At 38.4% G+C, this 26,561-nt stretch overlaps 1 protein-coding gene across 3 annotated transcripts in view; it reads right to left on the bottom strand.

Annotated features, from left to right (window-relative positions):
• The window catches only part of retreg1 (reticulophagy regulator 1), a 64,320-nt gene that overhangs the window by 33,818 nt on the left and 3,941 nt on the right, over nt 1-26,561 (bottom strand). For 2 of the 3 annotated variants that reach the window (XM_012964308.3, XM_031903228.1), the window contains exons 2-3: nt 26,325-26,431; nt 23,623-23,650 (exon numbers count right to left, since the gene is read on the bottom strand). In XM_012964308.3, coding sequence (XP_012819762.2) covers nt 23,623-23,650; nt 26,325-26,431 — 135 coding nt within the window. 3 annotated transcript variants of the gene reach the window in all.

Raw genomic sequence — 26,561 nt, 5'->3', positions numbered from 1 at the left:
CAGCAAACATGACATAAGGTTGCATCTATCTTCCAAGGTGCATTTTTAGGCCATAACCTTAAAGGACATGTCAACCCCAAAAATAATTGTTTTGCCTAATAAAAGAAAACATAATTCCAATTTCAATTATTAAAAATTATTAGCGCTTTAAAAGTTAGGTGTAAATGTAATTGCTATTGAAAGCAGAATTTGCTGAAGTCCTGGTTGTTACTTTTTAATAGGAAACTTACAACAGGCCACCAAAAGCAACATATTCATTGTCATGAAATATTACTTAAAAGGGGTAGTTTGCCTTTAAATTAACTTTTTGCATTTTGTTGGCAGTATTGTTCTGAGGCTATTTGCAGTTTTTAAATTTTTTTTTGTTTTTGAATTAATCAGATTGTGTTTAACAGCTTATCAGTATGGCATTTAGCAGCTATCTGGTTGCTGTGCTCCAATTTACCCTAGCAACCATGCAGTGCTTTGAATGAGACATTGTAATATAAATAGGAGAATGCCTGAATAGAAGAATATTAATGGCTTAATTCCTATTTATTTTCTAGATATCATCATACTGGGCATACTGAAGAGAGTATTAATATAACATCTAACCTTAAGACAATGCAAAAAATTAATCACTGTACACAAAAAAAAAACTAAATTCTATTGTTAGTCCAACAGATGCCCTTTGGCGGTCAGAGCTGAATGTGACTGACTCTCATGCCACTGCTGACTGACTGGAATGCACCCTGTGAGGGAATGCTGATGACCACCACAGGGGGGCCTTTGTACAAATATACTAACAACTTCTTAGGAAAATGAGTATGTTATTGGGACAAAAACTATGAAAAGAGAAAGATATTTATGCTATTTATATCAGTTATAACAGTTTAATTAGCAATGAACAACAGAGGGCAAATGAACACAATGTTATACAAACAGAAGCAACAAATGCAAACAGTAATTCATGACAAATTTTACAAATGTGTATATCACTGAAATCAACCCAAAAGAACACTTTCCTAGCAAGGCACATTTACTTTCCAGTACCTTCCATGTGGATCTGAATCTTCTCCTTCAGGCATTTCTGCCTTCTCCAAAAATTGTTTGTGCCAAAAAAGTAATCCAAGTACAGATGTGTCTTTTGAACTTGGCCGCGACTGTAAGGAGAGCTGAGACAGTCTGAGCAAGCTATGTGAGCTCCGAGTCTGTGTTTATGTTCTTCCTGTGTGTGTCAGCTTGTCTTGAATGGAGCAGACAGCATGAGAGCAATGATTGGCTGTTATAAATAGAGCTGAGCGAGCCATGGATCTCATGGGCTGTGCTTCAGTCCCAGCCTGCTGGCACATTATCTTGTGGAGTGATTAGACAACACCCATTTCAAACACTTTCATAATAACAACTCCTGGTTTCAGGAGTACTGTATCCTAGTTCATAAACAAAAACAAATGAAGAATAGCAATAAGCTATTTCCTTAAAGAATATTAAGTTCTAAAATTCAGCTGATTGCTTTGCAAAACTTTTGTTTTTATTAAAAAAAACTGTAGGCCCCATTTACTAATGTTAAGATGTCCATACAAGGGATGATAAAAGCTGCCAACAGACCAAGGATACAAAAATATTGCATGTTGACATTTCCTGTATATAAAGAATCTCATGTGTATTGGTAGAAATATAACCACAGTTACAAAACTTGTGGCTTCTCCTATCTATACTGCAGTGTAGACTACAGAATTCTGTAATACTGTATACATAGTTAGCAGTAGTGTAACTTGGTCGCTCCAGGCTCCCTCAAATATTCCCCCCCCCCGGCTTACTTGCACCGCACCTCTCATCCGACACCATGCAGCCATTTTTAAGGTAGAAAAGAGGCTGGGCAGGGGGGCTGGGCCCTGCTGTGACCGCGGGGTATATAGATAGTTATGCCACTGTTAAAAAAAGCCCATCAAGCTCAACCCTTTCAAACAAGCCCTAGTGCACACATATACACATAACACTTTTACCTGCTTACCCCCCCCCCCCCCCCAACACAAAAAAAAAAATATTTTCCCGTGACTCATAGTTTAATCCTCCCTTTTGCCACTTTAGGTGTACATCTCTTCACTCTCTCAAGTTTATTATTATCCTTCTTAACCCTTTTACTGCCAGCCATTTTGGTCAAAGCGGAACTTGTATTGCCAGACAGTTTTTGAACATTTTGCACTGTTTCACTTTAGGGGCCTTTCCTCGGGGGGACTTTTAGTTTACCAAGGAAAACAATATATCGTTTTTTTCAGAACAACCTAAGCTTTCAAAATATGGTAGAATTTTTGTGTAATTCCAATTCTGTAACAAGATATAGGCTTCTAAATGTCTAAAAATGCAAAAAAAAACAAATTTTCCATAATATAATCACACATACTAGAAACAAAAATTATTTTATGCACGAATATACAACTGATTTGGAAAGTCCCATGTCTCCTGAACGTGCCAATACCAAATATATATAGTTTTATGGAGATTTCTCACTTGTATAGGTCAAAAACTCCCAGCAGTACACTACCAAATTCCCAAAGCACTGCTCCAAAAAAACTGCATACTTTGGATTTCAAGGCCAAAATTCCACTAACAGAAGGTTAATCCCAGAAAATTGTACATTTTTGGAAAGAACAGATTCTGGGGAATACAGAATAGGCACAACTGTCTGTCTACTCCAAACTATCAAGTCGCAATGCTTTCCTAAAGTTATTGGTTTTTATCAAAATTTGTGATTTTTTTTAAAAATCGCTTCAAAGCTTCCAGTCTATAGTATCTTATCTCCTACAGGTCATAAAGTAACCAAATAAAACACCCTAAATATGAATGCCTGGGGTCCACTGAACAGTTTGATGCCCAATATGTATAGGTTTACCTAAGTATGTGGCATGTAGGGGCCCCAATGTGAACATACCCCATATGAACTGTCATTTCTGTCATTTCAGCTCCTGCAAAATCAACACATTTACATCATTATATGTGGGATAAAGCTAGTAAAAAGTATGCTCACCCCAGAAAGTCATATATTTTTGGAAAGTACACATTCCCCCGAATCTAAAATGGGTACCCATGTCTTTCTACTCCAAAGTACCAAGCCGCACAGCTTTTCTAAAGTTAGCAATTTTGATGACATTTCCAGAAATCCCCTCAAAGCTTCCACTTTGAAGCATCTTATCTCCCACATAGCATTAGGTACCAAGATAAAACACCCTGAATTTGAACGCCAGGGGTCCACTGAACAGTTTGATGCCCAATATGTATAGGTTTACCTAAGTATGTGCCATGTAGGGGCCCCAATGTGAACATACCCCATATGAACTGTCATTTCTGTCATTTCAGCTTCTGCAAAATCAACACATTTACATCATTATATGTGGGATGAAGCTAGTAAAAAGTACGCTCACCCCAGAAAGTCATATATTTTTGGAAAGTACACATTCCCCCGAATCTAAAATGGGTACCCATGTCTTTCTACTCCAAAGTACCAAGCCGCACAGCTTTTCTAAAGTTAGCAATTTTGATGACATTTCCAAAAATCCCCTCAAAGCTTCCACTTTGAAGCATCTTATCTCCCACATAGCATTAGGTACCAAGATAAAACACCCTGAATTTGAACGCCAGGGGTCCACTGAACAGTTTGATGCCCAATATGTATAGGTTTACCTAAGTATGTGGCATGTAGGGGCCCCAATGTGAACATACCCCATATGAACTGTCATTTCTGTCATTTCAGCTTCTGCAAAATCAACACATTTACATCATTATATGTGGGATAAAGCTAGTAAAAAGTACGCTCACCCCAGAAAGTCATATATTTTTGGAAAGTACACATTCCCCCGAATCTAAAATGGGTACCCATGTCTTTCTACTCCAAAGTACCAAGCCGCACAGCTTTTCTAAAGTTAGCAATTCTGATGACATTTCCAAAAATCCCCTCAAAGCTTCCACTTTGAAGCATCTTATCTCCCATATAGCATTAGGTACCAAGATAAAACACCCTGAATTTGAACGCCAGGGGTCCACTGAACAGTTTGATGCCCAATATGTATAGGTTTACCTAAGTATGTGGCATGTAGGGGCCCCAATGTGAACATACCCCCATATGAACTGTCATTTCTGTCATTTCAGCTCCTGCAGAATCAACACATTTACATTATTATATGTGGGATAAAGCTACAAAAAAGTACGCTCACCCCAGAAAGTCATATATTTTTGGAAAGTACACATTCCTCCGAATCTAAAATGGGTACCCATGTCTTTCTACTCCAAAGTACCAAGCCGCACAGCTTTTCTAAAGTTAGCAATTTTGATGACATTTCCAAAAATCCCCTCAAAGCTTCCACTTTGCAGCATCTTATCTCCCACATAGTGTTAGGTACCAAGATAAAACACCCTAAATTTGAACGCCAGGGGTCCACTGAACAGTTTGATGCCCAATATGTATAGGTTTACCTAAGTATGTGGCATGTAGGGGCCCCAATGGGAACATACCCCCATATGATCTATCATTTCAGCTCCTGCAAAATCAACACATTTACATCCTTTATGTGGGATAATGCTACAAAAAAAGTACATTCACCCCAGAAAGCCATATATTTTTGGAAAATACACATCCCCCCGAATCTATGGGTAAATATTTCTTATTGCTACAAAGTACCAAGCTGTAAAGCTTTCCTAAGTTTGCAGATTTATATGACATTTCGAAAATCGCATAAAAATGTTGCAATTTGCCGCATTTATCTCTCACAATTTCTTAATAAAGATCAGATAAAGACAAATCACCCCAAAAAGGAACACCAGAGGTCTACTGAACAGTTTGATGCCCAATATGCATAGATATACCAAAGTCTGCGGTATGTACTGAACCCTAAATGAAAATAGCGCATAAGGATTTCTCGCCTGCCAGCTCAGCTTTTGCACACAGAGCCCCCTGTCAGTGTATTATGTGCCAAAACTTCCCCTAACCATACAGTGACCCCCACAAAACCATATATTTTTGGAAAGTACACATTCTGACAAATCCAACAAGGGTAAAGAGTCCTTTCTACACCAAAGTACCAATCTGCAGAGCTTTCCTAAAGTTATTGGTTTTTATGACATTTCAGAAAATCGCCTAAAAATGTTGCAATTTGTCGCATTTATCTCACACAATTTCTTGCGTACAAAGGCAAGTCACCCCAAATAGGAACACCAGAGGCCTACTGAACAGTTTGATGCCCAATATGCATAGATATACCAAAGTCTGCGGTATGTACTGAACCCTAAATGAAAATAGCGCATAAGGATTTCTCGCCTGCCAGCTCAGCTTTTGCACACAGAGCCCCCTGTCAGTGTATTATGTGCCAAAACTTCCCCTAACTATACAGAGACCACCACAAAACCATATATTTTTGGAAAGTACACATTCTGACAAATCCAACAAGGGTAAAGAGTCCTTTCTACACCAAAGTACCAAGCCGCAAAGCTTTCCTAAAGTTATCGGTTTTTATGACATTTCAGAAAATCGCCTAAAAATGTTGCAATTTGCCGCATTTATCTCACACAATTTCTTGCGTACAAAGGCAAGTCACCCCAAATAGGAACACCAGAGGCCTACTGAACAGTTTGATGCCCAATATGCATAGATATACCAAAGTCTGCGGTATGTACTGAACCCTAAATGAAAATAGCGCATAAGGATTTCTCGCCTGCCAGCTCAGCTTTTGCACACAGAGCCCCCTGTCAGTGTATTATGTGCCAAAACTTCCCCTAACTATACAGAGATCCCCACAAAACCATATATTTTTGGAAAGTACACATTCTGACAAATCCAACAAGGGTAAAGAGTCCTTTCTACACCAAAGTACCAAGCCGCAAAGCTTTCCTAAAGTTATCGGTTTTTATGACATTTCAGAAAATCGCCTAAAAATGTTGCAATTTGCCGCATTTATCTCACACAATTTCTTGCGTACAAAGGCAAGTCACCCCAAATAGGAACACCAGAGGCCTACTGAACAGTTTGATGCCCAATATGCATAGATATACCAAAGTCTGCGGTATGTACTGAACCCTAAATGAAAATAGCGCATAAGGATTTCTCGCCTGCCAGCTCAGCTTTTGCACACAGAGCCCCCTGTCAGTGTATTATGTGCCAAAACTTCCCCTAACTATACAGAGACCACCACAAAACCATATATTTTTGGAAAGTACACATTCTGACAAATCCAACAAGGGTAAAGAGTCCTTTCTACACCAAAGTACCAAGCCGCAAAGCTTTCCTAAAGTTATCGGTTTTTATGACATTTCAGAAAATCGCCTAAAAATGTTGCAATTTGCCGCATTTATCTCACACAATTTCTTGCGTACAAAGGCAAGTCACCCCAAATAGGAACACCAGAGGCCTACTGAACAGTTTGATGCCCAATATGCATAGATATACCAAAGTCTGCGGTATGTACTGAACCCTAAATGAAAATAGCGCATAAGGATTTCTCGCCTGCCAGCTCAGCTTTTGCACACAGAGCCCCCTGTCAGTGTATTATGTGCCAAAACTTCCCCTAACTATACAGAGATCCCCACAAAACCATATATTTTTGGAAAGTACACATTCTGACAAATCCAACAAGGGTAAAGAGTCCTTTCTACACCAAAGTACCAAGCCGCAAAGCTTTCCTAAAGTTATCGGTTTTTATGACATTTCAGAAAATCGCCTAAAAATGTTGCAATTTGCCGCATTTATCTCACACAATTTCTTGCGTACAAAGGCAAGTCACCCAAATAGGAACACCAGAGGCCTACTGAACAGTTTGATGCCCAATATGCATAGATATACCAAAGTCTGCGGTATGTACTGAACCCTAAATGAAAATAGCGCATAAGGATTTCTCGCCTGCCAACTCAGCTTTTGCACACAGAGCCCCCTGTCAGTGTATTATGTGCAGTAACCCCCCCTAACTATACAGTGACCCCCAGAAAACCATATATTTTTGGAAAGTACACATTCTGATGAATTCAAAATAGGTAAAGTTATTTTTGTACACCAAAGTTACACCTGGCAAAGCTACGCTAAAAACAGATCAGGAACACTTATATAGGGATAAAATGTGATAAAACCACAAAAATTGTGCAAATCAGTGAAACAACAAAATAAGTCACATGACAGTGTAATTAGTGGCCAGAATATCTGATCCAATAGTTACGCTGTCAAAATAAACAGTTTTTAGGTAAAAGAAAATAAAAACAAAGTGGTAAAATGAAAAAAAAAAAAAAAAAAAAAAGCAAAACAAAAAAAACCCAAAGTGTTTGTGTATACATGTGTGTACATGTGTAAAAGTTGTGTGATAGTGTGTAAGTGTGTATATGAGTGTAAATAAGTGTATAAAAGTGTGAAAAATGAAAAAAAAAAAAAAAATGCTAAAATGTGTACTGTAAGTGTGTGTAAATGTATGTAAGTGTGTATAAATGTATGTAAATGTGTGTATAAGTGTGTAAAAGTGTGTAAATGCAATAAAAAAAAAAACTCCTTACCTGTTCCTGAAGACCGATCGCCTCCTTCCTCATTTGGGCCGGCGCTGGGGGAGAGGGAGGAAGCAGGAAGCAGCAGACGCGATGCGATCGCGTCTGCTGCTTCCTGGAGGGTCCTGCGAGCGATCGGCTCGCAGGACCCTGATAACAGCCCCCCTGGCACATTGCCCAGGGGGGCTGTCATTGTTAGAAGCCCTCTGCAGCGGCGGCACATGCCGCCGCTGCAGAGGGCAGCGCTTAAACGCCAACGACGTATGAGACACGTCGTTGGCGTTTAAGCCCTTTTACTGCCAGCACGTATGCCATACGTGCTTGGCAGTAAAAGAGTTAAAGGATATGTAAACCCCCCACACAAAAATGTAATCAGTGAACAGCCTCTTTGAAATCTTTCAATACCTGCCACACTGGTTGTCTAGGGGTTAATAGTAAGGCTGCAACATCTCCTTAATCACTTGGATTTCTTTCTCCTCCTGTAACCCACTCGGCCCCCTCCCTCTAGAATTTGCTTTGGCTGTTGGCTTGGGGGCATGCTCAGTTGTTCTCCCAACCAACTCTCCTGCGCTCAGCTTAAACAAAGCAGAACTTTATCAGACAGTTCTGCTTGTTTGAATCTGTATTCTTGATGGAATGTATGCTGAATAAGGGTCTGTGTGTGTGTATGCTGTTTGCAAACTTAAATGTATCTGATTATGTATCAGAGGAAAAATGGCCACGGGGTGAAAGCTGCTATTTGCTTTAGGGCTCTGGCACACGGGGAGATTAGTCGCCCGCGACAAATCTCCCTGTTCGCAGGCGACTAATCTCCCCGAAATGCCATCCCACCTGCAAAAAATGTAAAACGCCGGTGGGATGGCATACGCAGCGCCGCGATTTACCTGAAATCGTGGAAGTTTCCTCTCAAGGCCAGAGCCCTTAGGATAATGTGATGGTGCTGGCAAGTGGAGGCGATATATGCAGTACAAATAATGCCATTTGGGCAGAGGAGACATGCCCAACTGATATACATTGTAGGCAAATGTAGGCTTTACATGTCCTTTAAGCACTAGGGCCCAGTTTAAGGTTGGTGCATCTCTAGCATGCAAAAAAGTGACTATACAGCAGGGAAAATAAGTATTGAACACGTCAATGTTTTTCTCAGTAAATATATTTCTAATGGAGCTATTGACATGAAATTTACACCAGATGTCGATAACAGCAAAAGTAATCCACACATACAATGTGCGTAATTCACAATAAATAATGATTTTCGTATTATGATTTTGATAATATATTACTACATGGGTAATTAGTCTGTTCTTTTTAAATTCTGTTTCAAAATTGTGGTCATTTATGCACAGAGATACCCCAGCTGTATATACAATTGTGTGGGATGGAAGCCATATTTTACTGTTAACGGTATCAGAGCAACTGTTCTAGAATATCTGGTAACTAAAATAATCTTGCCTGGATTTGCTCTGGTATTCAAAACATTGTGCCAGTTACAATATGTTATAAGATAGGCACTTGATTGAGACATGAGTTTTAATACCCTTTGTTTGCACTTTTTATTTGGCCAATACTTTGAGATGGGGTCAGTGAAAAGTGCAAAGGCTCCTTAAGGGCAAAGACAGACGGGGTGATTAATTGCGGCAACTAAAAACACAGTCACAGCAACTAACCTCTGTTCAAAACACTGTACAAGTCGCTGCTACGTTTAGTGGTGGAGATTAGTGGCTGCGACTTGATTTTAATAAATCGTGGCTTCTAATCGACCAGTCTGTCTTCGCCCTAAGGCTCAGCCTCAAAATGTGACCTCTGCCTCAGTATAAGGGACAAGGTGTTAACAGTAATATAAGGCTTAATTCTTACATAAAATGCACTCGGTCTTTAACACCTAGTGCTGTGCCTGCATTTAGATGGTCATAAGTGTAAGGGGTAGTTCAACTTTAAATGAACTTTTAGTATGTTGTAGAAATTGATATTTTGAGAAAAATTTGAAAAAATTGGTCTTTATTTTTTGTTTCTTTTTTAGTTATTTAGCTTTTCATTCAGCAGCTCTCCAGTTTGGTATTTTAGCAGCTATCTGGTTGAAAGGGTTCTTTAACCTTTGCAATCCTGCAGTGTATTGAACGAGAGATAGAAATATAAATAGGAGAGGGTCTGCATTAAAAGATAAGTAAAAAAAAAAGTACCAATAACAATAAAATAAAAGCCTCACAGAGCAATAGTTTTTGGCTGCCAGGATTAGTGACCTTTATTTGAAAGCTGAAAAAGTTAAAAGTGAACCATCCCTTTAATACTGAGACAAAAATGTCTGTCTGTCGTTATTTTTATTCTGTAGAAAGCTTTACCATACCTGAGTAAACAGCCCTAGAAGCTCTCCATGTTTGTTTAAGAAAGCAGCTGCCATATTGGCTTTGTGTAACATTACTTTCTTATCCTGCACAAGAGCTCTGGGCTCAGATTACAGCAGGGAGGGGGAGAGAAGCAAGCTGCGCAGGCTTGTGCTGTGCCATGGAGATTTGTGCTGATAGAAGGAAGTCTGATACAGAAGCCCTTGTGTACACAACAGAAGCAAATGAATGTGTTTCTTTTGACAAACAGATCCGATTTTTTCACGCAAAAAATACAAAAGAGTCGCACAAGCGTAGAAAAAGTCGCGAAAGCTCCAAAAAAGTAGTGCAAGCGTCAAAAAAGCTGCGGAAAATACGATTGGACCGATCGAGCGAACGGTCGGAGCCTCGTGGATAAATAAATGTGCCCCTAAGTGTTTATTAATGTATTTACATGGACCTTTCTGATAAAGCTTACTTAGTTTTAACCTTTCCTTATCCTTTTAAACCCTTCGCATAAGGAAGTCTCTTTTTAGCTAGTTATTCTGGGCTCATCAAATATATGGATATATTTTATTTTTCAGAGAAGATTTTGTTTATCTGTATTACATTTTTATTGCTGCAGTTATATCATAAACCTAGGAAGTTAAAACTCCCATAATTGCATGTCACTGCTTCCTGTTGAAGACAGCAGGAAATGCTTTATCAGACACTCAAGGCAAACGCTTAGTTTCACTGAGAGCACTGTATATCATGTATGTATAACTTTATTTATAAAGCGCCACAAGGGTACGCAGCACTGTACAATCTTACAGAATACAAAATTACACACAGGGAGGACAAGTGATATAATAAATAAATACAATAAATATATATATTCCAAAAAAGTTGGGACACTAAACAAATTGTGAATAAAAACTGAACGCAATGATGTGGAGGTGCCAACTTCTAATATTTTATTCAGAATAGAACATAAATCACGGAACAAAAGTTTAAACTGAGAAAATGTACCATTTTAAGGGAAAAATATGTTGATTCAGAATTTCATGGTGTCAACAAATCCCAAAAAAGTTGGGACAAGTAGCAATAAGAGGCTGGAAAAAGTTAATTTAAGCATAACGAAGAGCTGGAAGACCAAATAACACTAATTAGGTCAATTGTCAACATGATTGGGTATAAAAAGAGCTTCTCAGAGTGGCAGTGTCTCTCAGAAGCCAAGATGGGTAGAGGATCACCAATTCCCACAATGTTGCGCAGAAAGATAGTGGAGCAATATCAGAAAGGTGTTACCCAGCGAAAAATTGCAAAGATTTTGCATCTATCATCATCAACTGTGCATAACATCATCCGAGGTTTCAGAGAATCTGGAACAATCTCTGTGCGTAAGGGTCAAGGCCGTAAAACCATACTGGATGCCCGTGATCTCTGGGCCCTTAAACGACACTGCACCACAAACAGGAATGCTACTGTAAAGGAAATCACAGAATGGGCTCAGGAATACTCCCTGAAACCATTGTCAGTGAACACAATCCACCGTGCCATCCGCCGTTGCCAGCTGAAACTCTACAGTGCAAAGAAGAAGCCATTTCTAAGCAAGATCCACAAGCTCAGGCGTTTTCACTGGGCCAGGGATCATTTAAAATGGAGTGTGGCAAAATGGAAGACTGTTCTGTGGTCAGACCAGTCACGATTCGAAGTTCTTTTTGGAAATCTGGGACGCCATGTCATCCGGACCAAAGAGGACAAGGACAACCCAAGTTGTTATCAACGCTCAGTTCAGAAGCCTGCATCTCTGATGGTATGGGGTTGCATGAGTGCGTGTGGCATGGGCAGCTTGCATGTCTGGAAAGGCAGCATCAATGCAGAAAAATATATTCAGGTTCTAGAACAACATATGCTCCCATCCAGACGTCATCTCTTTCAGGGAAGACCCTGCATTTTTCAACAAGATAATGCCAGACCACATTCTGCATCAATCACAACATCATGGCTGCGTAGGAGAAGGATCCGGGTACTGAAATGGCCAGTCTGCAGTCCAGATCTTTCACCTATAGAGAACATTTGGCGCATCATAAAGAGGAAGGTGCGACAAAGAAGGCCCAAGACGATTGAACAGTTAGAGGCCTGTATTAGACAAGAATGGGAGAGCATTCCTATTCCTAAACTTGAGAAACTGGTCTCCTCGGTCCCCAGACGTCTGTTGAGTGTTGTAAGAAGAAGGGGAGATGCCACACAGTGGTGAAAATGGCCTTGTCCAAACTTTTTTGGGATTTGTTGACACCATGAAATTCTGAATCAACATATTTTTCCCTTAAAATGGTACATTTTCTCAGTTTAAACTTTTGTTCCGTGATTTATGTTCTATTCTGAATAAAATATTAGAAGTTGGCACCTTCACATCATTGCATTCAGTTTTTATTCACAATTTGTTTAGTGTCCCAACTTTTTTGGAATCCGGGTTGTATATATATATATAAGTGCCATGTGGTATGAGACACAGTAGGAAAGAGGTCCCTGCCCTGTAGAGCTTACAATCTAATCCACAATATCATTCACATCATCATCATCATCATCATCATCATCATCATCCACAGACTCTAATGAAACCGTGTCAAGATAAACATGCTGTCTAAATTATGTACAATAATAATAAGGCACTTGTTTGACTTTATCAGTAGTAAATGTTGCACAAATGTGGGGGTACCCATGTGTTAATCAGTAATGGAAAGTATATTTTTTTTATTAGAAACCACATACTTACCCTATTTCCCCCTTCTATCAGCCAAACAAACGAATCTGCACTCAATCTGATGCAGCTCTTGTAGGGTGCTATAAGCTTTCCAGAGCCTGACCCACTGTCTGAAGATCTACATGCAATGGAACAGAGACAAGCACACCAATATTCCAATAAAGAATGATATCCCTTCCAAAAATATCTTATTTTAACTTATAATGTGCATACAGGCTGTGGCGTTCATAATGTTTTAGGGGGCTTCTATCTCAGATCCAGATACTGAAGGGAACATTCATCAAACTTAAATTCCCATTCAGCATGGAACACCTATAGAGAATGAGAATTTAAGTCTGATGAAAGTTCACTTTAGTATTTGTCACACACTGTTTCCTCATAATAATAAAAGATTTTAAAAAAGGGATGTATTTACTAGTAAGATATATTGCCTCTATTCTACTTTTCCTTAGCTATAAATGAGCAGATACCTTTGGCTGGTCTAATGTAGTTCAAATATTAAAAAACAAATGGATGTTCAGTTGCTGTGGCTCACTGCATTTGGCTGAATTTGCACCGTTACACACATTGGGGCAACTTTAAAGTAAAGCCTTAGTGCATGATCACTGCCAAAGTCCAGAACATTATGATATATGGCTCCATTGGGTTCCGAAAGGGGATCCAAACTCAAACATGTAATTGATTTAAGCTTACTCAAGAGTGCTTTTCTGAACACTTTTGCAATTTACATTCAGTCTAGTAATAGGAGTTTCTGAGACATTTTAAGTTTAGACTTCCAATACCAAACTTCTAGTTAATTAGAAGAGCAATTCTAGGATTAAATGAATACAGGAACTGCATACACACTGACATCTGACCCTCACAGATAATTGCTCAGCTGAAAGCCTGTGAAACTACTGTACTTATATCGAAAAAAAAATCTAAAACTATAAAATAAATGTAAAAATTTAAAAGGGCCACTCTGAGTAATTATACATAAATTTTTTTGTGGTTAGGTCCCTTTGAAGCGAAGTACCAATGGCAGAGACAGGTCTTAACCTGTCCTTTTGAGGACCTAAAAATTCGAAGGGTTTTATAGGCATAACCCTGCATTAGGAAACCCTAATTCACTGGTTCAATCATGAGAATTAATTTTTTTTCCTCATATAAAACTGGAACTGTTTTGCCAATAAATAGTGCAGAACAAATAAAACGTTTAGGGGGTTATGTAATAAAAGGCACTAAGTTTGCTCAGGAGCAGTTACCTGTAGCAACCAATCAAAAAAAAAACAATTAAAGTGCCTCTTTTTACATATGATGGGGGGGGGGTAAGTGTAAAAAATATTTAATTATTCATTTAATTATTAATGCTTTAAGACACAGAAACCACAGTACATGTCAAAAACCAAGTTTCATTATATGGCTTTATGGCTTTATCCGTGGCTTATGCTTTCAGAACCACCAATTTAATAGAAAGAGATATACAAGTCAAGAACCATTTATGTATCTCCATCCACAATACAAATTACAAGGAACACTGCTGTCAGAATAAAAAGTATTCATTTATACACAAAAAAAAATTAATTCTGTTCCAATGAATATTCATTCATTTAGAGTTTAACTGTGTTTTTGCACTGCTTTTGGGAGTCATCAGGTGCCCAGTTTGAAGAGGTTGTATAGCCAAATAGTAGTTTCAAGAGGGGAAACTTGTAAAAATGATTCAGTTTAGTAGTGCTTGAACATTAGTGGCATTTGGTGGGATGAATCGTTTAGCAATGAAAGCAAAAGCTTGCTGCATAGAATGGGGCCTCGTGATCCTTTTTTATTAATGTGCATGATTGGTTTTTAACCAATTTTTTGATCACAAAACTGATTTATCAACATAATTTGGGTCCCCTGAAAGATAGGATAAAAACAGTGATCTAAGGTTTGGGACCCTAAAAATTTTCAAGGGTGGGTCATTAGGCACAATAAAATTTCCTTTTATTACAGCTATATATATTGAGATACATTATTAAGTCTAAATTAAATCTTTAAAGGGGTTGAGTTAACTTTTAGTATGATATAGAGAGTAATATTCTGAGACAATTTGCAACTGGTCTTCATGTTGGTTTTTAAATGAATTACTTTTTGTTCAGCAACTCTCCAGTTTGAAATTTCAGCAGTTATCTGGTTGTTATGATCCACAGTACCTTAGCAACCAGGGAGTTTCTAAGGTAGATTTGCAATGAGAGATTGTCTTAAAAAGTAACAATAACAATAAAATTGTAGCCTCACAGAGCAACAGTTTCTTGGCTACTGAGTGTCCTCTCAAAAACCTCACAAAATAAATAATGAAGACCAATTAAAAGGTTGTTTAGAACTGGCCTATGTATAACATACTAAAAGTTTAGTAAGCAACTGACATCCAGGATTTAAGCCAGGTCACACTGCAAATTCTGGGCTAGATACTCAGTGTGACAAATGCTCTAAATAAAGCAAATGCCCCTGTTATACTTGTGTATGAGGAAGCAAGATATGTTCTACAATGTTTAATTATAGTTGGATCATTGTCATCAATTATTTTTAAAGAAACAGCAAGTTATGCAGCAGATGTATTACATTAGAAAAAGGTGCATAATACATTACTATAAGGACTTGTACCAAATCCTGGTTGTGTCAATAAAGCTGCAAAGAAACAAACATGTTATTGTGGCAATTTCTCTGATAAGCAAGCAGCTAAAGGACATTCTGATGAAGACTCATAAACCAATAGGAAGCAGAATAAGGAGCACACCCCCCAGTGTCAAATTACTTCCAATGATGCACTAGCTTATTTTGTCAACATTCTGGATACAAATGACTGAACTCTTCTGTGTCTGATCTCAATATCTGATCTTTTGTGAATCTAAATAGGTGTGAGCTGTGATTTCTGACATTTCCCATTTACCTTCCATTGGCACTAACTGCTAATTGCTAAAAGCATGTACACTGGAAGCAAATCTGGTTCTGACTTCAGTGTGCATGCTCCTTGTATTAGTGCCAGAGACCCACATAATACTGAAATGGGGCTGTCTGTGAGGGTCTGTCTTTGACAATCATGTAATAAATGTAAAGTGTTTTCAGGACGGACTTGTATGTGGTTCAGGACAGAGGGAATAAACTAAGCAACAGAATACTGAACCCTGATAATTCAGTGTGAATAAAGTCTATAGCAGATTATCATTTACAAAGATCAGTGGTAGTCAAAATGCTAAAATGACAAGACAGAGTTCATAGCTGTAAACAAGCATTTCTGCATTTTTATTGCATTAGTCCACTGAGCAAAAAGTCCCTGTACTGTTTCAAATTCAAAAAGTACAGCATTTCAGGACTGCTTAGTGAAATGCCTCTGCATAAACAACAACTTTATAAGCACAGAATATCAGTTAGAACCTGAAAGCCTGTTTACTACTTATATATGTCTATGCACAAATACAATGATACATTTAATGATCTGCATTCATATCTACATATCCAGAATCAATTTCTCTGACCAGGTACTGATCCAAGAGAATTATACAATCATAATAAAGCTCCTTGGACATAAAACAGAGAAAACTTTTTAAAATTATATGAGATGCCAAGATGCACTAAGTTCCAGGGAAAATGTGTGGTATTGTAGCAAGTAAATACTACATTCTTTTACCGGCTTAGAAAAAGCTGGATAAAGGGTCCCTGGAGCGAATGGAGGGAGAGTAAGATGGGCCCTCCATTCCAAAGAACAACAGGAGACCCTACTCGCACACCCCTTGGCTCTCCAAAAATTATAGCGCTCGGTGCACACTGCTGGAGGGATCGGCACCCTCCCAGGATACAAGTAGCAACGAAAAGCACTGACACTCAGAGCTGCAAACAGGACAAGCCCTTTAAAAAATTTTATTGCAGAGGTGCAATTTATTGTGAGTGCCAGTGCTTTTCCCTCCATTCCAAAGGCCATCCAAAGTTTGTAGCTGATCAACCAGGTAGCTTCTTGATTAGCCTGCAGCTGAGCAGGGCAGGCCCTGGTAAATAGCACTTTAGTTTGGGAGTCTGTCTATCTTGTGCCTGTTTTTTTCTCCCTCTAAAAACTGTTTGTAGGGACTGGGCTCTAGGCCTCACCTCTGGTAGGGTTGTTTTTCTCTATATTAGATAGCGCCAAATTGGCCTAGACTTTTGTTTTTTTGTTTTTTTTTATGTTTACTAAACATATAATAAATAGATATAAGAATAAGATAAATCCTACCATTTTCTAATGGACCCCCCAATGGTTGCATGGCCAGATGATGAATGCTGCTCTTGGGACTGATTAATAAATGTGTTGCCATACAGTTTTAACCTCTTATCCAGTCCAATAATGCCGCCAGGTCTGTTATTTGGGGATAAAAGATCCTGTACTGAAATAAAACTCTAGGAAATGTATATGCAGTTATCAACTGTTTATTTATACTGTTTGTAGCAGAATTAATGGCCATGACATGACAATTCCACAGAACATTTCCAGAACTCTTATGTGTCTGAAGATTGATTGAAAGTCTGTCCCCTGCTTTCCAGTACTTGACTTTGTGACTCCTGAAGCCACAGTTTAAAAATAGATAATATGAAGCCAATCCAATTTAGCTCTGGCATGTTATCTTTCTTGGTTCATGTTATCTTTCTTTTTTGGTTTTAAGAAAGTAAAGGAAAGTGGCAAGAGAAAAATATGAAATGGAGGACATTTGCTAGTGGACTTAAAAAAGCATTTATAGTATTCAGAGACACTTCCCTCCTTGTTGTTTGTCCAATACATTTTGCTTAAAGATCATTCTGATACCAGAAGGTCTCTGCAGTTAAAGGTCTTGCGGCAAGTCTTGTGCCAAGCTGAGTGGGGCTGTCACAGCCCTCTGACAGCAAAGGAATCTTCCCCATGACATACTAATCCATCTTGGAACTTAAGAATTCCAGCCCTGCTGAAGCATGACTTTGTGCTGATCATGACTCATGAAATAAATCAATTGTATTGGCAGTGATCATGAGAGAAAAATCACTTATATTTCTAAATGGGGGCTGACTTAAAGTGTCTTAGATTAACTGACCCAAATTAGATTTTAAAATTTGTAGAGACTTTTACAATGCCCTGAAATGCATATTTGTAAAGTAAATGACAAAGTCAATATATGGTCCCTAAGGTGTGTAGTTATATTCTGGGGTTTTTTATGCTATCCACAGGGGAAGAGTAGGCATATGGATTTAAGGGTATGTCTTAATATGACATCATATAATTTTTTCACATATAATTGAGGGGTGATATCCCTGCAGTGAGCACAAACCATTTGGGTTTTAGCTGCACTACCACCATTAATGTTGGTATGGCCTTAAAAGCTCTTGTCGTAACATGGGTGTGGTTTGAAGTGGGTGTGGTTTTAAAAAGGGGAGTGGCCAAAACTGGCTTCCATTATCGGCCCTCCACCATGTAGGCCAGAAAAATTCCGGCCCTCGGTGCCACAGAAGTTGGACAGCACTGATCTAGTCTGATGTTTAGCAAGCTAAGCTTCTTATGAGCTGTTTCTACAGGGATGTTTCATTGTGAAAGCACAGCTTATTGGGCTTTCATGAAATGTAATTCTGAATTAATTGACTAATTAAACATGTATTGTGACTTAAGGGGGGGGGAAGAGATGGTATATGGGTACGAAACAAAATAGAAAAATGACAGAAAGAAGCACTAAAAAGAAGATAAGGAGAACAGAAATTAGAGGGAAGTAAAGAGAAGAAATAAGCAGCTGATGAGCCCCTGTAATATTACAGTAGCTGCAATGTACTTCTGTAGAACTGAATCATTTACTTAACTGACTCAACTTAGTAGTGCTATAATATAACACACTTTTTAAAACCTAGCATAACAAGTAGCATTTCTTTTAGTTAAAAACAAACACAAAGCCTCTCCCAGTATGTAATACTCTATGAAGGCGAGGGTTTCTGTAAAATGATATTCTTAAATAAACAATCTCATATTTACTAATCCATAGCTCAATACACACCTGCCCAGGTAACTAAGATGACTGCATCACACAGAACTTCACTGTTATGTCTGGAACATATTTACTCACTTTAAAGCTGCAGCTTACATTAACAATGGAAACTCAAAGCTAAAGTGCAAAGTGCAGGACAACTGTGCCAGTATTTTACAGTAAATGGGCATTACTACTAAAATGTTTATGAGCTTAAAACCTCTGCAAATACTGGAACAAAGAGGTATCATTATGTTTAATAATCACTGATTAGATTCCATACCTGGCAGAACGAACAGTGCTAGGAGTTATTTTAGACAAATGTGTATCAAATAATGTTTACTATGCTTACAAAAACTGGATACAGTCTTTAAAAAACATGAACTGGAAAATTGAAAACAAAAAGGCAATATGTGAAAAGTAACATGATTTTAGTAATAAGGTTTTTCGCAAAACTGTATTGTAATGAGTTGGAGATCACATGGGATTGGTAGTTCGCAATAACCATGCTAACCTTGATAAGTAATAACACTGAGACAATGAGCGAGGCAGCAACTTGTTTTATTAATCACATTATATCAAAGTACAACTTAAGCTTCAGTAAGTAATAACTTGTACATTTTATATGACTGACCAGTCAGCCTCTGCTAACCTCAGCAGGCTGCCTTACCAAATGTATCAAACATAAACACTACTATTATCCAGGCTATTAACCATCTTTGTATAACCTTTAAACTTGTTTTTCTCCATACAAGCTGCAACAACTTAGAACTCAGCCCCATTAATCCCAGGGGCGCACCAACTCCATGGGATTGCAGGGGGTATACACTCCCTGCTCCCTACTGACTATACTTATATTGTCACTAGTGCCCATCAAAGAAATGCTATGTGAAAATAACCAATAATGCTACGAGCTGTACAAATCTAAAGCAGCCACAGGAGTTATACTAAAGTATTTTTTGGATTCCTATTGCATTGCTCATTATTAGTAAAGGCCTGTATAGTTTAGATCTGACCAAAGGCACAGCACACCCACTGCATCAGGGCAAAAGGCTAGAATGTCCTATTTTTAACTTTTCAGTTGGTCTTATTTTTTGTAGTTTTTAAATTATTTGTCTTCCTCTTCTTTCCAGTGTACAAATGGGGGTCACTCACCTCAACAAGCAACAAACTACTGCCCTGTGAAGCTACCATTTTACTACTTTTTATTACTAAATAGGTAACAATAACAGTAAAACTTTAGTGGTGCCAAAGAGGTTTTATTATTGTATTGATTGATTTTGAACTGTTTGTTCATTTTTCAAATGTTTTAGTAGCAGTTCTTCTCTGTAGGTACATGTTTAACAAAGAAGTATTTGAAACACAATTTGTAACATTATGGTTGTACACCTATAACTGTGATTGGTATTAAAGGCATTGACAAGAGAAGACAATTTGATGAAAAGTGAAAACTGAATTAAACAATATAACCAAAATAAAATTATAAACATAACAAGATGTTGACACCGTGTCATTGCTTTCTCCTAAGGGATGTTATTCACACACTATAGTGTACTGAATAATAACATCCCTTAGAATACCTATATTAGTCCAGAGGCCCCAGATCTGTTCATATTTATCCATTTTGTCCTGCAGCATATAACTATTTTTTTCATTTGCTGCTATCCACCAAACTATTGTATTTCTTTTTATACTTAAAAGTGCATTTATTGTTAGAGGTGCTCTTTCCCTTACATACAGTGGTTATGAAAAGCTTGTGAACCTTTTCAAATTTTCTATATTTTATATGAATATGACCTAAAACATCATCTGATATTCAAACTAGTCCTAAAAGTAAATAATGAACATCTAGTTACCGTATATACTCGAGTATAAGCCGATCCGAATATAAGCCGAGGTACCTAATTTTACCTAAGACAACTGGAAAAACTTATTGACTCGAGTATAAGCCTAGGGTGTTTTTTTTTAACTATCAGGCAAGTTTGAGAAGGCTAAGGAAGCTGCCATACTAAGTATCAAGTACTTGCCATCCTGCTGTGTACGTTCCCATCCTGCTGTGTGCGCTCCCATGCACTGCCAATTGGTTGTAGGGTGCAGTGGATTATGTTTCACCAACCAAAGTTTGAGCACAAAAACATAAAATGCTGACTTCTATTTAGCTGCCAACCAAATGAAGCAGCAAAATCTGCAGTGGGAAGCAGGCATGACCATGTGGGGGCTATATAACAACATATAACATGGCTATAATAGTTAACTTATACCTTATACTTTCCCTGCACCCTTCCCCAGAGCTCTTTGCACCTAGTGATAACATTTCAGGAGGTGCAACCATCAATTGAGTAACTTGAAAGTTCCCCGTGCTCCTCACATACAAGGCGTGTAAACTATATACTACTACTAGTAGTATATACTAGTACTCACATATAGGTGCCACAAGTTCCCCGCGCTCCTCATGTTCCCCAGCGCCAAGCCGTGGGCCGTGCAGCGGGACCCACTTGTAGGGGGGGGGCTGGAGTCACAGATGTGGCCAAACTTATATGTGAGACTGGGCTGACTTTTGGAGCTGATTATGCTCTGCCTTCGGGAGTGTGCTAAGTACTCGTATTTCCACCATCATCAGTCTAATTCTGCAGCAGGTAAACCAAGGCTGAATGACGTGGCTTCAGTTTCGCATTAGAGGTTGGCGGGGTCTGAAGTGCTGCCTTATATACGGGCGAGTGCGCTGCCGTAATTACTAAAAGCACGCCGGCCGGCCGGCACGGGACCGGTCAGTCCACAGGCTGCTGCTGCCGTATTTACTTGGAAGTATATACGGCAGCAGAAGGAGGGGAACCGTCCGGTCACGGGGGGTGCTGCTGCCGTATACACTCCCAGCGTGCCCGTATTTACTCGCTACTATATACGGCAGCAGAAGAAGGGGGGACCCGTCCGGTCACGGGGGCTGCTGCCGTATATACTCCCAGCGTGCCCGTATTTACTCGCGACTATATACGGCAGCAGAAGAAGGGGGGACCCGTCCAGTCACGGGGGCTGCTGCCGTATATACTCCCAGCGTGCCCGCCGGCTCGTGACCCGTCCGTCCACGGGGGCTGATGCTGCTGTATATACTCGAGTATAAGCCGAGGCCGTCTTTTTTAGCACATTTTGGGGGCTGAAAAACTCGGCTTATACTCAAGTATATACGGTACCTACAATAAAAAAGAAGCAAATCCACTAGCAATGCAAAAAAAGTGTACATTTATTTCCTGAGGAAGGGATAGGGTTACACACCTTCCCAAAACATTATGCAGGGTGTGAATAGGTGTCATGCTAAATCACATGAAATAAACATACACCTTTTTGCATTGTGAGTGGATTTGCGCCTTTTTTATTGTATGTGATACTGGTGGTGAGGTACCAGTTTTATCCACTTGCACACCACATTTCTTGTTTTGTTTTAGTATGAAAATGTAGTTAAAATAAATAAAAATTATTATGTTTGGTCATGTATTTTTGAAAAAATATCCAATAACATATCTGCGTGTGGCAAAAGTAAGTGAATTCTTAGAATTATCATATAATTTGAAGGTGAAATCAAAGTCTGGGGTTTTCAGTCAATGGGATGACAATCAGTTGTGAGCAAAAGACCCTATATTATTTAAAGAATGGGGATCCAGCAAAGCCTGATCACACATACAACACATTTGTGGATGTGCATCGTGGCTCAAAGAAAAGAGGCATTTAAATGGACCTCAGAAAAAGAGTGGCTGATGCCCATAAAGCTGGAAAAGGCTACAAGACTATCTCTAAAGAGTTTGGACCCAACCAATCAACATTCAAACAGACGTGGTCGACCATCAAAGATAACTCAAACTGCAAACCATCTAGTAGTACGAGCGGTTACAATGGAACTTAGTGTAACTTCTGAGCAATTGAAGGCCAATGTTGATATTCATGAATCCATCATCAGGAAAACACTGAACAGCAATGGTGTGTATAGCAGGATAGCCCCACTGCTCTCTCCCAAAAATATTGCCGACCGTCTACAGTTTGCTAAAGATCATCTGGAGAAACCAGAAGGATACTGGAAGAAAATTTTCTGGAGGGATGAAGCCAAAATAAAACCTTCTGGTTTAAATGGGGAGCGTTACATGTGGAGAAAGGAAAACACTGCATTCCAGCAAAAGAAGCATATCCCATCTGTAAAACATGGTGGTGGAAGTGTTTGGACCTGTTTTGCTGCATAAGGGCCTGGCCGGCTTGCCATCATTGATAGAACCATGAATTCTGAACTATAACAGAGAATTTTAAAGGAAAATGGCAAGCCATCTGTCCGTAAACTGCATCTCAAAAGACAATGGGTCATGCAGCAAGACAACTATCCTAAACACTCAAGACATTCTACCAAAGAATGGTTAAAGAAAAATAAGGTAAATGATCTCATAACTCATAGCCCTGACCTTAAAGTAGAAGGAAAGGTATGTAAGGCACCCCCCAGTGATTGTAATCACATACCTGATACCCGGGCCAGTGATCCTTTTAGCAGAAAACTGCACCGGCCTGGGGTATCAGGTAAGTGATTACAATCACTTGGGGGGGGGGGGGCTAACATTTGGCCCCTTCTGGTCATTGTACCTTCCCTTTTCCTTTAAGCCAATTGAAATGTTGTGGAAAGACCTAAAGTGAACAGTTCATGTGAAGAAATCCACCGACATCCAAGAGCTGAAGGTGTTCTGTACGGAGGAATGGGCGAAAATTTCTCTAAGTCAATGTGCAGGACTGATCAACAGTTACCACAAATGTTTAGTTGCAGGTATTTCTGCACAAGGGGGTCACACCAAATACTGAGAGTACGATTCACTTACTTTTGCACATGCAGATATGTTAGTGGATTACTATTTTTCAAAAAATACATAACCAAATACAGGTATGGGACGCGTTATCCGGAGTGCTTGGGACCTGGGGTTTTCCAGATAAGGGGTCTTTCCGTAATTAGGATCTCCTACCTTAACTTTGCTTAAAAAAAATTATTTAAACCCACAGAGAAAAAGGAGATCATTTGTAAAAATTAGAACTATTTGCTTATAATCTGATCAGTAAAATGCACAGCTCTTACCTTAAAGACATTTTCCTCCATAGTTCTCCTGGAAGAATATGTTAAATAAAAAGACAAGAGAAAATTAGTATTTGTATGTTATTTTTATGTTCTTTAACTTTTTATATTCTAAACACTTGCTTTTTACACATCACTGAAAGGGGTTCTCCACCAAGTAATGATAATATTAAAAAAGAAAACATAATTTTCATAAATGTAATTGTGTTCATTATCCATATCTGTTTACTGGGTCTTAGTTTTAGAGGCAGATTTACTAAAACTCAAATTTTTTTTTCTTTTTAAACGTCGAATAAACTCATTTTCACAAATATCAGGCATTTAGTTAAAAATTTGAACTGGAAAAGCATGTGCTGGAAAAAGTTGCGGAAAAGTTACAAAACTGTGACTTTTTCATATTGTCACACGATAACTGGAACTTTTTTTATATCGTTACACAAAAACCCAGAAACCTCTAAAGATTTGAAGCAAAGAAAGCTCATTAAGGAATGGGAAGGGATATCTGGCATTGACGTGGCGTGATCTCAACAAGTTTTAGATGGAGTATTTTCATATTCGGAATAGTCGCAATTTTGTCACATAGTAAATGTTGGAAAATGTGTTTTTTTTCTCCAAGATTTTTAGAGCTAAAAAATCTGAATCGCAGAAAAAAAAATCCGTCTGTCAGATCTTTTATTTAACTGACTTGAACCATTGTTTCAGGAGTCAGAGCCAAGAGTGAAGACAACATTAAAGACCTATATCGATTTCAGTAATATTGGATTTTCATATAACTTTAAAACCACTGATATACTTTAATAAATGTACAGGTATGGGACCTGTTATCCAGAATACTTAAGACCTGGGGTTTTCCAGATAAGGGGTCTTTCCATATTTTGGATCTCCATACCTTAAGTCTACTGCAATATAATTTAAACATAAATTAAACCCAATATGATTTGGTTTTTGCCTCCATTAAGGATTATTTTTATTTCGTGAAAATGCAAGGTGTTTTGTTATTACAGAGAAAAGGGAAATAATTTTTAAACATTTGAATTATCTGATTATAATTGAGTCTGTGGAAGATGGACTACCCATAATTTGGAGCTTTTTGGATAATAAACTTCTGAATAATGGATCCCATACCTGTACAGTATATTGGAAAGTTGGTCAGGAAAACATTTTTCTTTCACTGTACAGAATTTTTTATTTGATGACCCCTTTCAATGAGGAAATACTGTCTGATACTGATATTTTCACAACAGTTGAAAGCATGTCTAATAATAAAGAACATCATTGCTTTTTAAAAATGTTTTTTTTTTAATTTTCCCTGCCCAGAGTTAACTTAAGCTTCTGCTCCTCTTTAAGTACACAGTGTCATGACTTTTATAAACTGTATCTGTTGCTCTTCTGTGATAAAAGGGGAGGTGGTCAGACATCCTAGGCAAAACACACCCATTAAACATGTTATGCCATATGTGATACCATGGGCACTGTATATTTACTTAAGTGCCTTTATGGCAGAGCCAATGTGGGCCAGAGCCTTAGGGCTATAAAAACCTGCATACAATAATACTGGGGAAATATTAAGAATTTCAAATCTGTCAGCCAGACTGACACCTCGGTATTTAGTCATTTCCATGAAGCGTACCACCTTTTACAGCTTAAAGGGATAGACCTGGAAGTTATGCCCTCTAACGAGAGGAAGGAATATTAAATACCTTAATTTATGTTGCAAAGGGAAGCCTACTGGATAAGAAAATTGGATACATTGTATTCCAGAGGTCTTAATTATTAAGGCTGGAGCATAAGATTGTTTCTGTGATTTGCTGTACACATTATACAAATTGCTTTTTCTTAACTTCTGCAGATTTTGATTCCCTGCCCATTACTTATACAAAATACAGCATAGAACATGCCTTATGGTAAGGCTAATATTACTACTGCCGATGTTCTAGTTCTGTAGGTAAAGCCATAAGCCAGTAATGATGTGCACATTTTATTTGGTCACATTTTATTACTGTACATACTTGTTTTTGCGAGTTGTTCCTGTCCAAATCAGTGTTTACATGACAGGTAGGCTGTTTAAGCAGCAGTTCCTGTCATAGTAGCTTTGTGCAATGTGATTTTCTTTCTGTCATAAGGTGATTCAGGGATGAACTTTCAAGACACTGGATCTATATTTTAAACTGTGTTGGACATTATTAGACTTTTATTTGGACTTTAGAAATGGTTTTCACTACATGGTTAATTATAACCTGGACTATGGGACTGTTACCGGGGTGTGTCCAGTTGTGACAGACGCCCATGTCTGTTATGGGTTTACCCTTAATGGGGAAGTACTTGTGGTTTGCTTTGTTTTCCTACTTCTTTTATTCATCTCCTAATGCATCCACACATTTAGCAGAGGTGTTATTTAGGAAATTAGGCAAGCTTTTTCTGTGTATGCGCAATCGTTTTTACATTTTTTTTTTTTGTTACATAACTTCTCTGTCAGTTTTCCCCCTTATGCTGGGCTGAAATTCTAATAGGCCTGAATACTGCCTGGAATTCTGTGTCTTCTGCAGCACAACTACAAATATTTCCAATATATTGTACCAAATTGTTTAAAAACACTGCAGCACAGTGCAAGTTTTGATTTGTGACATGTTTTATACAAAGAAAACTACTACTCCCTTAAGGCAACTTGATAGTGTGCAATCTGTAAATATAACATGCATGCTAACCTCTACTTCTGGACAGTATAAAATGCTTGAGAATTTGAAGCATGACAACACCAAGCAGAAGCAGTGAGATCAAGTGGTACATTCTCCAGGGAGTCAGAGCAAGAAACCTGAAAACATAAAAACAGTGTCACATAAATTACAGACTTGTTTTCTGTTTACATTCTAAAAAAAAATCTGCTTTAATAACATAACCTCCAACTTTAAAAAATGCATGGTGTCCTGCCATTTCTGCAGTCC

This window comes from Xenopus tropicalis, chromosome 6, assembly GCF_000004195.4.
Source record: "Xenopus tropicalis strain Nigerian chromosome 6, UCB_Xtro_10.0, whole genome shotgun sequence".
Lineage (NCBI taxonomy): Eukaryota > Metazoa > Chordata > Amphibia > Anura > Pipidae > Xenopus > Xenopus tropicalis.
The sequence above is the reverse complement of the archived record's forward strand: the minus strand, read 5'-3'. Positions and strand labels throughout refer to the sequence as shown.